The sequence below is a fragment of the Juglans microcarpa x Juglans regia genome, chromosome 8D (assembly GCF_004785595.1).
Source record: "Juglans microcarpa x Juglans regia isolate MS1-56 chromosome 8D, Jm3101_v1.0, whole genome shotgun sequence".
In the NCBI taxonomy this organism is placed as follows: Eukaryota; Viridiplantae; Streptophyta; class Magnoliopsida; order Fagales; family Juglandaceae; genus Juglans; species Juglans microcarpa x Juglans regia.
In genome coordinates, this window is record NC_054608.1 from 30,599,586 (window position 1) to 30,612,710 (window position 13,125).

Below are 13,125 nucleotides of genomic sequence, written 5' to 3' on the forward strand. Positions count from 1 at the left end.
TTTATTAAATGGGAAGAGGGATAATAGTGGATGAAAATTTAATTACCTAAAATAAGTGTATGTTTGACTCTCCTAACTGCCAAAACTACTTAAGGATTATCTTTTGGATTGATTTATACTTAAAATAAAAATAAAAAACAAAGAAGAGAAGGAGTTGGAGTAGGAGGACCATAAACATCTGCTGGTGGGCCTGTCTCTTCAGCCTAACTGATAAGTATTGGCAGCCACATTTCACTATTAAATGGGGCTTTTAAAAATGGAAAAAATACTGGGGTGGCATTGATCTTGAGGACTTGGCCCCAGCAGTTGTCCAAGTTGATAAAGAAAGGTTTAAGTTGTATTTGGATGTTAAGTTGAGTTAAATTGAGTTAGTTTTTTATGAATAATAATGAGTTGAGATGATTGAATGAGTTTTGAATATGAGTTTATGTATATTTAGATGTTAAGATGAGCTTAGATATATTTATAGGAAGTTATAAAAATGAATGAGTCCCACCATTGAAATCAACTGTTCACTGGCATTCATTTTCACTGTCGGTGCAAAAGATAAAAATTTTTTGTTCAAACTGCACTGCACTAGAATGCAAAAATAATAAACTACAGCCTAAAGTAATAAAAAAGTATGCAATAGTGTGACAGTATGGCGTCAGCCATGTGGGCCCCATGAAAGAGATGAAAAATCGTGTTAGATGCAATTAATATTTGTCAGTTACCGAGCCCCACGATGAACTCAATTTTGAACTGGATTCAAACAGTATAAACCATGTGTTTGAATATTGAGAACAATTTAAAGATAAACTATATTGAGTGCAATTCAAAAACCAAACAAAGCCTTGGCCTCTTTTGGGTGAATTGCCCCTCAATTAGGTCAAAGGGCACATGACCCTTTGATGGGAGCACATGACCCTTCTGACGGGGATCCAACACATGCAGCCATGCTCATGGGCTTAAAAAGACTATTATCGGTTACTTCATATATAGGGATCCAATTGGAATTTTAAAAGAGTGACGTTAAACACAATTTTAAGATACGTAAATCCTGTATATGTCGTTTGGAAAAAAGTTGTAGATACTATATATATATATATATATATATATATATAAAAGGTTTTTTTAAGTGGATATCGATTTATTGAATGACTTATGCATACATCCCGAACTTGTATAAATCATTTTCTTTTTATATTTCAAAGACCTAATTTATTATGGAGATTACCCTCGTCATCAGATGATATTTGTGAAAAGTTCGTACATGTCATGCCATTGTGAATATGTAAAAAGGAAAAAAATACAACTACTACTCGAAAAATTCTAGTATTAAGTCGGTGTGTAGAATACATCATCTTCATCACTTAAATAATAAGATTTGGATTCAAATTTTAAAATTTATCTCTTAAATCAAAATATACCATATAAGCACTTTATTATGTATGCTTTACACACTGGTTTGAAAATAGAATAACTCTATTGTTATAGACGTGTTTCACAGCTCTACGCACGCAATCACCTGCAACCAAAGATAAATGGGGCTTGGGAGTTTATGGGAATGCCTTCGATGCCTAAGTCAGTAAAGGTAGTAGAGATTTCTCTAGTTGGAAAAGAAGATGGGTCTCGTTGTCATACCTGAGTGATATAAATAGAGCCCCTGATATCTTCTGTTTGATATCATAACCACGTGGGAGTTATTTGAAATTCAAGTTGCGAGATGAACGAGCTTCACTTGTTAAGGATAAACTGATAACCTCTCTCTCTCTCGAGGTTCTTGGGTAGTTATCCTTTTGGTGATAACCGCTCATATCGTTCCAGACAATCAAATCCTCGATTCAAGGCTTATTGGGTTAGGCTAGTGTTCGGGCCCATGACATGGCCCAGCATGCCTCTTAAGAGGGAAAGGGTTAAAGCCGTTCCAGTTACCTCGTGAAGTTGGAACGGCTTTAACCTTTTCCCTCTTCAGGGGCTTGCTGGGCCATGTTATTGGCCCGAACACTAGCCTAACCCAATAAGCCTTGAATCGAGGAATTTATTGTCTGGAAGAATATGAGCAGTTATCATTGAAATGATAACTATCCAAGAACCTCGGGAGAGAGGTTATTAGTTTATCTTTAGCAAGTGAAGCTCGTACATCTCCCAACTTGAATTTCAAATAACCCCAAGTGGTTATCATATCAAACAGAAGACATTAGGGGCTCTATTTATATCACTCGGGTATGACAACGAGACCCATATTCTCTACGACTAGAGAAATCTCCATTACCTTTATTGATTTAGACATCGAAAGCATTCCCATGAACTCTCAAGCCCCATTTCTTTTCGGTTGCTGGTGATTGCCTATGTAGAGCTGTAAAACACGTTCATAACATCTATTTTATCAAATGTGCAAAAATTGTGCAATTTAGTATCCGTTTCATTTTTGAAAAGATAATATAATTATAGGGAGCAGGGAGACGAATATAAGTGGTTAGAGATGGTATCTTGGGCTTATGGGCCAGTCTTAGATCTCGGTACGACGTTAATCCTTGTGCACATTCTGGGCCAATCGGGACCTAACATGTTGGGCCTTCTGTTGGCCCATTTCGTGTCAACTAGTCAATCTATGGTATTTGTTATGACAAAAACATCATCAGCAATCTATAACTCGCATATAATGTAAACTCTTATTAAGACGATATTAACCGCCGTGAAAGATTATTGATATGTTACTGGTGTGGCCACCGTTGTACAAATATTTTGTTGGGGCGAGGCCGCGAAAGTGTCTGCCTCTGATAAATTCATTGGTCGAGGAAAACCATACTGCCTCGAACGGCTTTCTTCCGTACACTCTCTCTTCGTGGTCTCTTTCTCCTTCTCCCAAATCGAAGGTACTAAACCCTAATATCTCTCTATCTCTCTCGCGAAACACGCACACACACCCACATGATATTTATGAAATTAGATTATGTGCTGTTTGGTTACTGAGAAGGTGTAGGAAACGGCGGATGGAACCACAACTTAGATTCTTGACATTATCATCTTTGTGATACTGTTAGGAGCTAAACTTTAACTGGGCTGAGCCTAAATCCAAGCCGTTATTGTCTATTTGAGCTGTGATCTTCGTTTTATAGAAATCCATAAAAGTATGGAGTATAAATTTGAACATTTCCCCTTTCCTTTCTTCCCCCTCGACTTTCTTGGCAAAGAAACATTGTTAATATGTGGAACTTGATATCATTTTGTAGCTGTGCTCTCTAGTAGCTTGCTTTACTTTGGTCGTCGATATGAGTTTGAATTGTTATTTTTTGGGGATTATCGAACCGCGAACAGACCACTGCACTGCGTTTGTTTGTGAATCTCTGGGTTTTATTCTCTGAGGGAGAAGGGGGGGGGGGGGGGGGCGCAAAAGATCATATGTTAATTCAAAATTTTGCTCTATTTCATTGTATTTTCTTGGTTTGATCACTAGTTAGTGTTTACATTGTGGTCTCGTGACTTTTCCAAACTAGATGTGTTAAGATAGCGTGCAAACTTGTTTGTGTACTTAAGGTGATCTTTTTTGCGCCATAGCATTACTAAGACTAGATATGAGTCATCCTCTATGTTTAAAGGGCCATATGGTTACAATGAAATTGTTGATTTGTAGGGTATGAAATGGGATCCCAAATTCCCATGAACAGTGATCGTACAAGGACGAATTGGACACCAGCAATGGAACGCTATTTTATTGATCTTTTGTTAGATCAGGTGCATAGGGGGAACAGGATGGGCCATACATTCAACAAACAAGCTTGGACTGATATGCTGACCATGTTCAATGCATATTTTGGATCTCCATATGATGAAAAGGTCTTGAAAAGTCACTACACTAATTTGTGGACGCAATTCAATGATATAAAAATTCTTCTCGATCAGAATGGATTTTCTTGGGATGATACTAAACAAATGGTGGTAGCCAGTCATCATGTTTGGGATTCCTATGTCAAGGTGCATTACTTTCTCTGGTCATTTTTGTTTTTTATATTTTTTTAGCTCTACCTTTGGGTGAAAGTTAATCGGCATAGTACAAATGCAGGCTCACCCAGAAGCGCAGTCCTACAGAAATAAAGCCTTGATGAACTTCAATGATTTGTGCTTGATATATGCACACACAACAGCAGATGGAAGATACAGCCGGTCCAGTCACGATTTAGACTTTGATGATGACATTCAAGGATTGAATATTGGTGTGTTTTTATGTTCTGTCATGGATATGCAGAAATGTTGCATTTGTCATTGGCGTTGAAATGTATCCTATTGGTACTGTGGTTATATTGAAGCAGCTTTGGTAGTGCTTAAACTTATGCCAAGATCTAATTATTTATTTTTTATTATTGTTAATTTAGAGAGTATGCAAGAAAAGGAGAAAAGACTCGAAAGCAACGAATTTAGATGGAAGGAACTCTATACTCATTATAATTTATGCCAAGATCTAATTATTTATTTTTTATTATTGTTAATTTAGAGAGTATGCATGAAAAGGAGAAAAGACTCAAAAGCAACGAATTTAGATGGAAGGAACTCTATACTCATTATAATTTATAAATCAGGAGGAAATTGCCTTCTACTCCATCTCTATAAATTCATTTTCAGCCAATCTTTGGGGCAGTAAACAGTGGCCTGGTTAAATAGCAATATTCTCACAGCTGGACCTTAAGCAAGCTAATTTATAACCTAATATAGTAACTGCTGCATAATGGTAAGACATATTGTTGTTTTGTAAACTTTTCCTTATTATGGGAAAAATAAGCACCTAAACTGGCCCCCCCTCCTTTCCGGGTGAACAAAAAGATGAGGCAGAATGAAATGATCTCATGTGCTTGGCTTGTGAATACTTGATGTGATCAATCCTGATGGTTTATTTTTTCTTGAGTTTCTTGCTTTGTTGGGAAATAAACTCAGTAAGATGATAATTCATGTTTTCTGCTAGCTCTATAGTAATGTGAATTTCAAGTAGCATCATCTCTTCTTAATGAATAGAAGCTACTTTTACTGATTACATAGTTATTGTAGGTATTGGAGTGAATAGCCTTTTACCGGCGAGTAAAAAGCATCCGAGAAAAGATTGGACACTTGCCATGGACCAATATTTCGTCAAGCTTATGTTGCACCAACTTAAAAAAGGCCATAAGGTCCACAATACATTCAAAAAGCAAGCATGGAAAGATATGCTCACTTTGTTCAATGGGAAATATGGAACAAAATATGGTAAAAGTTTCTTAAAACACCGTTATAACAAACTATTTAAGTACTATACTGATATGAAGAGACTACTTGAGGTAAAAGGGTTTTCGTGGGATGAAAAGCAACAAAAGATAGCAGCAGCCGATTATGCATGGGATACTTATATCAAGGTACACTGTTTTGACCATTTGGTTATTAGGATTCATGTTTTCAATTGTCTTTTGCACTTACAATTGCCAATGTAGGCACACCCAGATGCAAGTCAATATAGGAAGAAGACCTTGCTAAACTGTAGAGATTTGGAATTGATATTTGGAAATGCTGTCAGCAATGGACATTTTAGTCATTTTCAGCGAGGAAAAAATTTTGAAGGTGATCTTATACAACTCAAGACTGGTGTCATTTTATATCAAAACGATAAAAAAAATTGTTGGAGGACCTTAAGTATACAACCTGTATTCCTCAGGCTACCACTCTTAAATTCGTTAATACAAGTTTTCTTTTCCTATGAAAAAAAAGAATGCTGGGGGTTCATCTTTATGTTTCCATTTGGGATTTTTTAGATCTGATGGCAGGTATCAAACTTCATAAAACTGTATTTTATCGTATACAGGTTTAATGAGACAGATGGGTATACAGCATAATGGTTATATTTTCTCTTTAATGTAATTTGTATTTTTTAAGGTTCCTGCTTTTTCATTACATAGCTGTAGGCATGAGCAGTTCAGTAAGATGCATGAAATTATTAGTCTTGTTAGTAATTTCTTTAAATTTTCTCTTAGGGTTAGAGAATTATTGAGCTGCTGATATTGATATTGTTATGTGCCAGGGCACAGGAGCAATGCAATTGCTGTGAAATTAGATGATTAGTATTTGAATGACGGCTACTATAACACTTGCTTCACATATTATCTATGTTTGAAATTTCTAATGTTTTGTTGAGAGATTAGTCGTCCTCATAAATCTTTCTTATCATTCCTGCAGGTGAAGAAAAGGAGGGCCATTCCTCTGCTGGTAGTGAATGCCAGAGAATGATTTGGACATCCCCAATGGATCGTTACCTCATTGAATTATTACAAGACCAGGTGCTTAGCGGGAATAAAATTGGTCATGGATTTGTAGCTGAGGCTTGGATTGAAATGGTCAAATTGTTCAATGCAAAGTTTGGCACTCACTATGACAAAGATGTTCTGAAGAATAGATACAAACATTTAAGAAGGCAATATAATGACATAAAGGTTCTTCTTGAACAAGGTGGGTTTTCTTGGGATGAAACAAGAGAAATGGTAACGGCTGAGGATTACGTCTGGGATTCTTATACTAAGGTGAATTGCCAGTTACCCATTCTTATATCTTTTAGAATGAGTTGTTTTACTATGTGCCTTTTGTATGATATTTGCAGGTGCATCCTGATGCCCGGTCATATAAAAATACATCTGTCCCAAGCTATCACAAATTATGTGTCATATATGGTGAGGAAGTTTCTAACGGGAGACACAGCGTTTCAGCATGCAATGCAGATCTTGACAGTGAAGATCCAGATTTGATGATTGGTATGTTTCTTTTTTCAGCAGTGCAGAGCTTCCCAAATAATTTAAGAATTTTATCGTCTGCTTCTTATTTTTCCATTATGTTATTTCTAACTTAAAATCAGTCTCCTCATACTCCCGTTATGTTGTTCTTAACCTACAATATCTGTTTGCTTTCAAATTATAAAAAAAGACCCGTCTCCTTTCTGTTTCATTATTGCCATATCTGCCAATTGCTATCCCAATTTTGATGTCTCAGAAACCTAATTCTTATTTATGTGTAAGGGTTTTTTTTTCATCAGTATGTGTAAGGGTATTTGAACCCTAGCATTTGACAAAAAGTAAAAAGAGAATTATCAGTTGCATTATTGAATTTATTCTCTCTGAAATACACGTTTATTTTTGTATTAACATACAAAATCTCTGGTTTACAAAAGGAGAGGACATCCAATGTAATGCAAACAGTGAATTTTCTAGAACACATTGGACACCTTCAATGGATCGATACCTCATTGACATTATGCTAGAGGAAGAACATAAGGGGAAGAAGATTGATTTCACTTTCAAGAATCAAGCATGTATAGATATGGTTATGTTGTTCAAGGAAAGATTTGCCCTACACTATGACAAAGACTTCCTGAAGATTCATTATAGAAGTTTGGAAAAGCAGTACTATGATATGAAAAATCTTCTCGACCAGAGTGGGTTTTCATGGGATGAAACACGGCAAATGGTCACAGCTTATGGTGATGTTTGGGATGCTTATTTAAAGGTGCATTTTGTCAACTTATTTTAGTCTTGTATGTCAGTTTCAGTTATATGTGGATAACACTCTGTGTGTGTAGGAAAACCCAGATGCAAAATCATACAGAAACAAGCCAAAGCCAAACTACAATGATTTGTGCTTGATTTATGGAAATCCAGTTTCTGATAGAGGGTGTTACCAATCAGGTCAAGATATTGGCTGTAATGGTGTTGGTGAGATTTTGTTTTGACAAGCTTAAAGTAACGTGGCATATATATATTTTTTAATTTTTGTCTTTGATACCTGGACTGTACTTAGTGTACAATTAGTAATAGGCTTGTTCAACGTGTCTGAATGTACTGTTTTAATGAGTAGCCAGAGATTTTTTTTTTTCCCATATTTATATTGTTCAGAATTTTCTGAAGGTGCCAGGCTTAGCAATAGCCATCACTGGAGAACTGATTGGACGCCGCAAATGGATCGATATTTTATTGATCTTATGTTAGAGCAGGTATGCAATGGAAGTATTGTTGATCATAAATTCAACAAGCTAGCCTGGAGCGATATGGTTTCAAAGTTTAGTGCAGAATTTGGGTATCAGTATGACAAAGATGTCCTGAAAAGTCGTTTTATGAATTTGAGGAAGCGATTCAACGATATGAAAACTCTACTTGACCATAGCGGATTTACTTGGGATGAAATGCAGCAGATGATAACTGCTGAAGATGATCTATGGCATGGTTACATCAAGGTGATCTTTTTGTTTTCTTTTTTAATAAGTATGTCAAGATGATCCTTAAGAATTCACATTACATAAAAATTCTATGTTCCCAGCAGCTTACAGATAGTTTCTGCAGGAGCATCCTGATGCCCGAACATATCGCAATAGAACTCTACCAAATTTCAATGATTTGTTTTTGATCTACGGAAGTGAAAACACTGGCAAAAGGAGTAATTACTCAAGTCACACTATGGAAGCTGAGGACTGTATGCTGGGAGTAAATATTGGTCTCTCTCTCCCTCTCACCCTCTCTCTCTCATTTGCAATACTACCTATAGGTAGACAAGACTGGTACAATCTATTTAGGATCACCAGAAACTTTTAAGGTACATGCATCAATATTGAAGGGCCATGTGAAAACTGCACTAACGTGTGTAATTACGGGTGCCATAGTTTGTCTAAATTAGTGTTGTAATAAGTAATAGTTCTATTTCCTGAGCATTGAAATCTATGGATTTCAATTAATGTTTGAAACCTTTGTTTTTGTTGAACAGTATTAAACTACATAATTACTTCATTTTTTCTTTGGTACCATATACATGTAGAATAAATTCTCTCGCCTAATGTCAGTTTTTTGAATTTGTAGGTGAAGAGGATGACCAATCTCCTGCTAATAGTGATCCTCTAGGGATAAACTGGACAAGGCAAATGGACCGTTATTTTATTGACCTCATGTTAGAGCAGCTGCACAGAGGAAATAAGATTTATGGGACTTACAACGAGCAAGCTTGGACCTGGATGATTGCGTCATTCAATAAAAAGTTCGGACTTATTTGTGACAAAGATGTGCTAGAAGATCGCTATTTGAGTTTGATGAAAGAGTATACAGATGTCTTGAATCTCCTCAATCATAATGGCTTTGCTTGGGATGAAATAGACCAAACAGTGATAGCTGATGATGATGTTTGGATGGCGTATATCAAGGTACCATTCTTTCTTATTCCTAATATGTTGCTATGGTATATGGGTGTTCCAAGGTGCCTCTGGTATCTCAACGCACAATATGGTACACACATGCATGCACACGCCTTTTTACTGTAGTGCTGAACATAGTCCTACTGATTGTAGATCAGCGAACTAGAGTAGCTTTCTCTTAAAATGATTTTTTGCAGGAGTATCCTGACGCAATTGCATACCGAGATAGGATCTTAGATGGTTATAGTGATTTGGGCTTGATTTATGGAAATGACAGTTGGAATGGTAGAACAAGTAGTTTGGACATAAAATTCGAAACCGACAATAATGCCTTTGGGATGGGGATCAATGATGTGGGAGACATGCAATCTCCATCTGGGGAATTTGGAATGTCTCGGAAGAGAAAAAAGAGAAAATCCGCGAGTTCATCAACCTCAGCATGCACTCAAAAAGTTCAGAGAACACTTGGGGAGGAGATACAAGAAGCAGCTGAGGAGAAGTCATGTCTAGTCAAAACTCACGGGGGTACTGAAGAGGACAAAGACTACAGCTCAATAGAATGTATTGTTGCAGCACTTCAAACTGTTCCAGACATGGATGACGAGCTCTTCTTGGAGGCTTGTGAACTTTTGGAAGATGAGAGAAAGGCCAAGATGTTTGTGGCCATGGATGTCACTGCACGGAGGAAGTGGTTACTGAAGAAGCTTCGACGGTAGGATCTGTATGGCTAAGTGTAAGTAACTTCCATTTTTTGTATGTAATTTCCTTGCTGAAATTGTAATTATTTTCTAAATGCCCGGGTGTTTTGGGGTATATTGCTAGATGTAGTATTAGAGTGTGCAAGATCCGTGCACTCTTTTTAGAAAAGGGTGAGGTCCACCATTACTTTTTTTTTCCCATGTAGATCATATATTTACTCACTTTTTTCAAAAAGTGTGCAAGACTTGTATATCTTAGGGCTACAAATATCATTTTCCTTTGATTAGGAAGAAATCATTTGGTGAGAGGGTCAAACGAGCACGGATCGACCTTTCCTCCATTTAGGTTCCGACCGGATTGCACCACGGTGTTCTTGCTCTCGGGCACCGATCCTAACGTCTCATGGTATGGTCCAATGATTTGATCACTTTGGACTTCAAACTTAAAAAAATCAACTCTAAAAATCACTTGTTCTACTCAAAGTTTGTACTATAATATACATATACAAATTCCATTTTTTCCAAATAAAAATTGAAAGTCAGATTTGGAACATCAACGACAATGAAGATGATGCAAAGAGGAGATAATCAGAGAGGAAGGAGGCACAAGACGTGAGAGACACTTTGAGAGAGCTGTTGATATCTACCAGTTTATTGTTTTGAAATGATCGTAGCATAATATAATAATAATGATAATAGTAATAGTGAGATAGATGATGATGCTGTCGCTTGTGGAAGAATACCAAGTGAATTGTCTAATATTTATTTATGTGACCATCTACATTATTTCAACTTAAGTAATTAAATTCATAATCATTTTGTATAGAACTAAATGATGTGACTTAATAAGAATAAAACTCTTTTTTCTTGGTATACTAATCATGAAAGAAAAACCCTAAGCTTCTCTCTAAACCCATCCTCTCTTTTTCTTCAAGTTCGGCCTTGGCTTGATTTTGATATAAAAATTATTTTATTTTATTAAATTATTATAATTTTCTTAAATTTTCATACAAAATAAAATAAATAATTTAATTTTTTTTAATTTTTAAAATAATAATAATATTAAAAAATAATATTTTAATAATATTTTATTTAATTTTTAATTTTCATCTCAATCTATTATTGAAACTAGCTACGTGTGTCGGCATTATCACACGTGGGCATTGTGGCGCTGTCTATCTAGCTACATTATCGTCGGCGTTATCCTTCATGTGTCGGCATTATCCTAACTAATAATTTTGAAGATGAAAGCGAGTCTCTTTGTTAAGAAACTACGTGCAAAACAACCAGTCTTTATTAATGGTATTGCAGTCCGTTAGGCAGATTGTCAGAAATAATTTATTTAAGATTTATTTATTTATTTATTTTTGGTGAGAAATGAGTAGAGATGTTGGTTGTGGAGGAACCCTACCCCTCCTATGTATTTTTCTTCAAGAGTTACAACATGAACTCGAGCATTTACAATGACTCATATAAAATATATATATATATATATATTTTTTTTTGTAAAATATAAAGAAAGTTGATTAAAAGATCATTCCAAATTTTATATTTTGATCTTTATTTTACATTTTACTATAGTAATTCTCTAGATGTAGAAGATACTGTTCATAATTCTAAAATATTTTTAATTATTTTCTGTCATTTACAAATTTATTGGTAGTTAAAAGAAATATTTAAAATAAATAAAAAATATTAAAAAATAAATATTTAGATTATAGAGAAAAAAATGAATAAATTAATGTTTGAAATATTGTAAAAATTAATATATAAAATAGAAAAAATAAATTTTGATAATGCATTTTAGTGATCCATTAATGTAATAAATAAATATATTTTACTCATTATTTCATTTTAACTTTGCATTTAGTTTTTAATTCTAACATTCAAATGGATTTTGAGAATGAATTATGAATGCTTCACTGTAAATATCTAATAGCACTCCTAATAAATTCTTCATCTTATTTTTTAAAATGCATCATTAAATTTTTTTTATTTTATACATTAATTTTTATAATATATCATATATCAACTTATTTATTTTTTTATATTAATTAAATATTATATTTTTAATATATTATTCATTTCAAATAAAATAAAATATAGATAACAAAATAATAAAGAATAAAAAAAACGAATTAAGTATTTATAAGTCTGAAAGAGAGGTGCTGTAGCAAATATTAGTTATAAAATACATAATCGACGAGCTATATTTAACTATTTCTTTCAAAATTTACAAAAATATGGATTTTCCATGACCCACTGGAATGCTCTAATATTCTAAAAAAAGAAAAAAAAAAAATCTAATATCCATTACATAGCTCTCGTAAAAATTCCATCTTTTCCCAACAACCAAACAGTATACAGCACCAAATGGGATTCCCTTCTTTCCCCTTACTCGTTGGAATTCTTCAACTTCTGGACTCTATACTTCAACTCCTCGACCCGACCAACGAGATTGGTCACCGAGTACAAAACCCAGTAGAGCAACAACGCCGAAGCAATCAAGATCCCATTCCTCTGGCTCTTCGTGATGGACTTTTGGTGCCGAAGAGACTCCGAAGGAGTGCAGGCGCCGGGAGAACCGCACGTAGGTCTCGTCTCGTACTTCCAGTAGATGTCCAAGAGCAAGAAGACGCAGAACGGGACGATCGAGAGGAAAGGTCTGAGAAGGGCTTTGGTGACGGAGAGAAGACCCTTACGGAGAGGGTCGAGTCCTGGGAGGGTCAACAAGAGAAGCATTACGGCCTCTGCGGCTGCCGCGTAGCCTAGCACAACCCATTCTAGAGCCATTTTTTGGGTGTTTGGGGGATGAGAAAAAGACGGGAAAAAAAACTGTAGTTGTAGGGGATTTTCCTAGAAACTAAGCTTTATGGACGGGATTAGTGTGCTGAGATAGAGGGCTGGCTTTAATAAGGGAAGGTGGGGTAGTTAGAGAATTTTGATGTAAATTGGTCCTGTTGGCCTTTTTTCCTTAGCAGTGAAGCAAAGCTGAAATCAACTTGATAGGATATTTATGATGAGTTGGGATGAGATGAGATGGAATGAAAAATTTTAAATGAGTTAAATAAAATATTATTTTTTAATATTATTATAATTTTAAAATTTTAAAAAATTAAATTATTTATTACATTTTATATAAAAATTTGATAAAATTATAATAATAAAATAAATTAAAAATATTTATATAAATTAAAAAAGGATATTAAGCATGACATAGATAATCACTTTTTGTGGCTGAAATTTCACAGCGCTCTAACAAAA

The 13,125-nt window shown here is 35.0% G+C and overlaps 2 protein-coding genes across 3 annotated transcripts; one reads left to right on the plus strand and one right to left on the minus strand.

The window, feature by feature from the left end:
- The first annotated feature begins 2,691 nt into the window (after positions 1-2,691).
- LOC121242726 lies at positions 2,692-10,048 on the plus strand. 2 transcript variants are annotated; one of them, XM_041140668.1, is made up of 13 exons: positions 2,692-2,858; positions 3,617-3,957; positions 4,046-4,196; positions 5,023-5,363; positions 5,439-5,565; positions 6,178-6,518; positions 6,596-6,746; positions 7,160-7,494; positions 7,568-7,700; positions 7,881-8,218; positions 8,325-8,475; positions 8,835-9,172; positions 9,361-10,048. In XM_041140668.1, exons 2-13 carry the CDS (start codon positions 3,625-3,627, stop codon positions 9,877-9,879), a joined length of 3,258 nt encoding a protein of 1,085 aa, XP_040996602.1. In that variant the 5' UTR covers positions 2,692-2,858; positions 3,617-3,624; the 3' UTR covers positions 9,880-10,048. The 2 variants fall into 2 exon arrangements, with proteins under 2 accessions (XP_040996602.1, XP_040996603.1); XM_041140669.1 differs by lacking the exons at positions 2,692-2,858; positions 3,617-3,957; positions 4,046-4,196 and having other exon boundaries at positions 5,207-5,363; positions 5,449-5,565.
- A 1,633-nt stretch (positions 10,049-11,681) lies between these two features.
- LOC121243720 lies at positions 11,682-12,869 on the minus strand. The gene is made up of 2 exons (XM_041141856.1): positions 12,153-12,869; positions 11,682-11,797 (listed from the first exon to the last, which is right to left on the minus strand). The coding sequence occupies exon 1, from the start codon at positions 12,652-12,654 to the stop codon at positions 12,256-12,258; it is 399 nt and encodes a 132-aa protein (XP_040997790.1). The 5' UTR covers positions 12,655-12,869; the 3' UTR covers positions 11,682-11,797; positions 12,153-12,255.
- Positions 12,870-13,125: the final 256 nt, after the last annotated feature.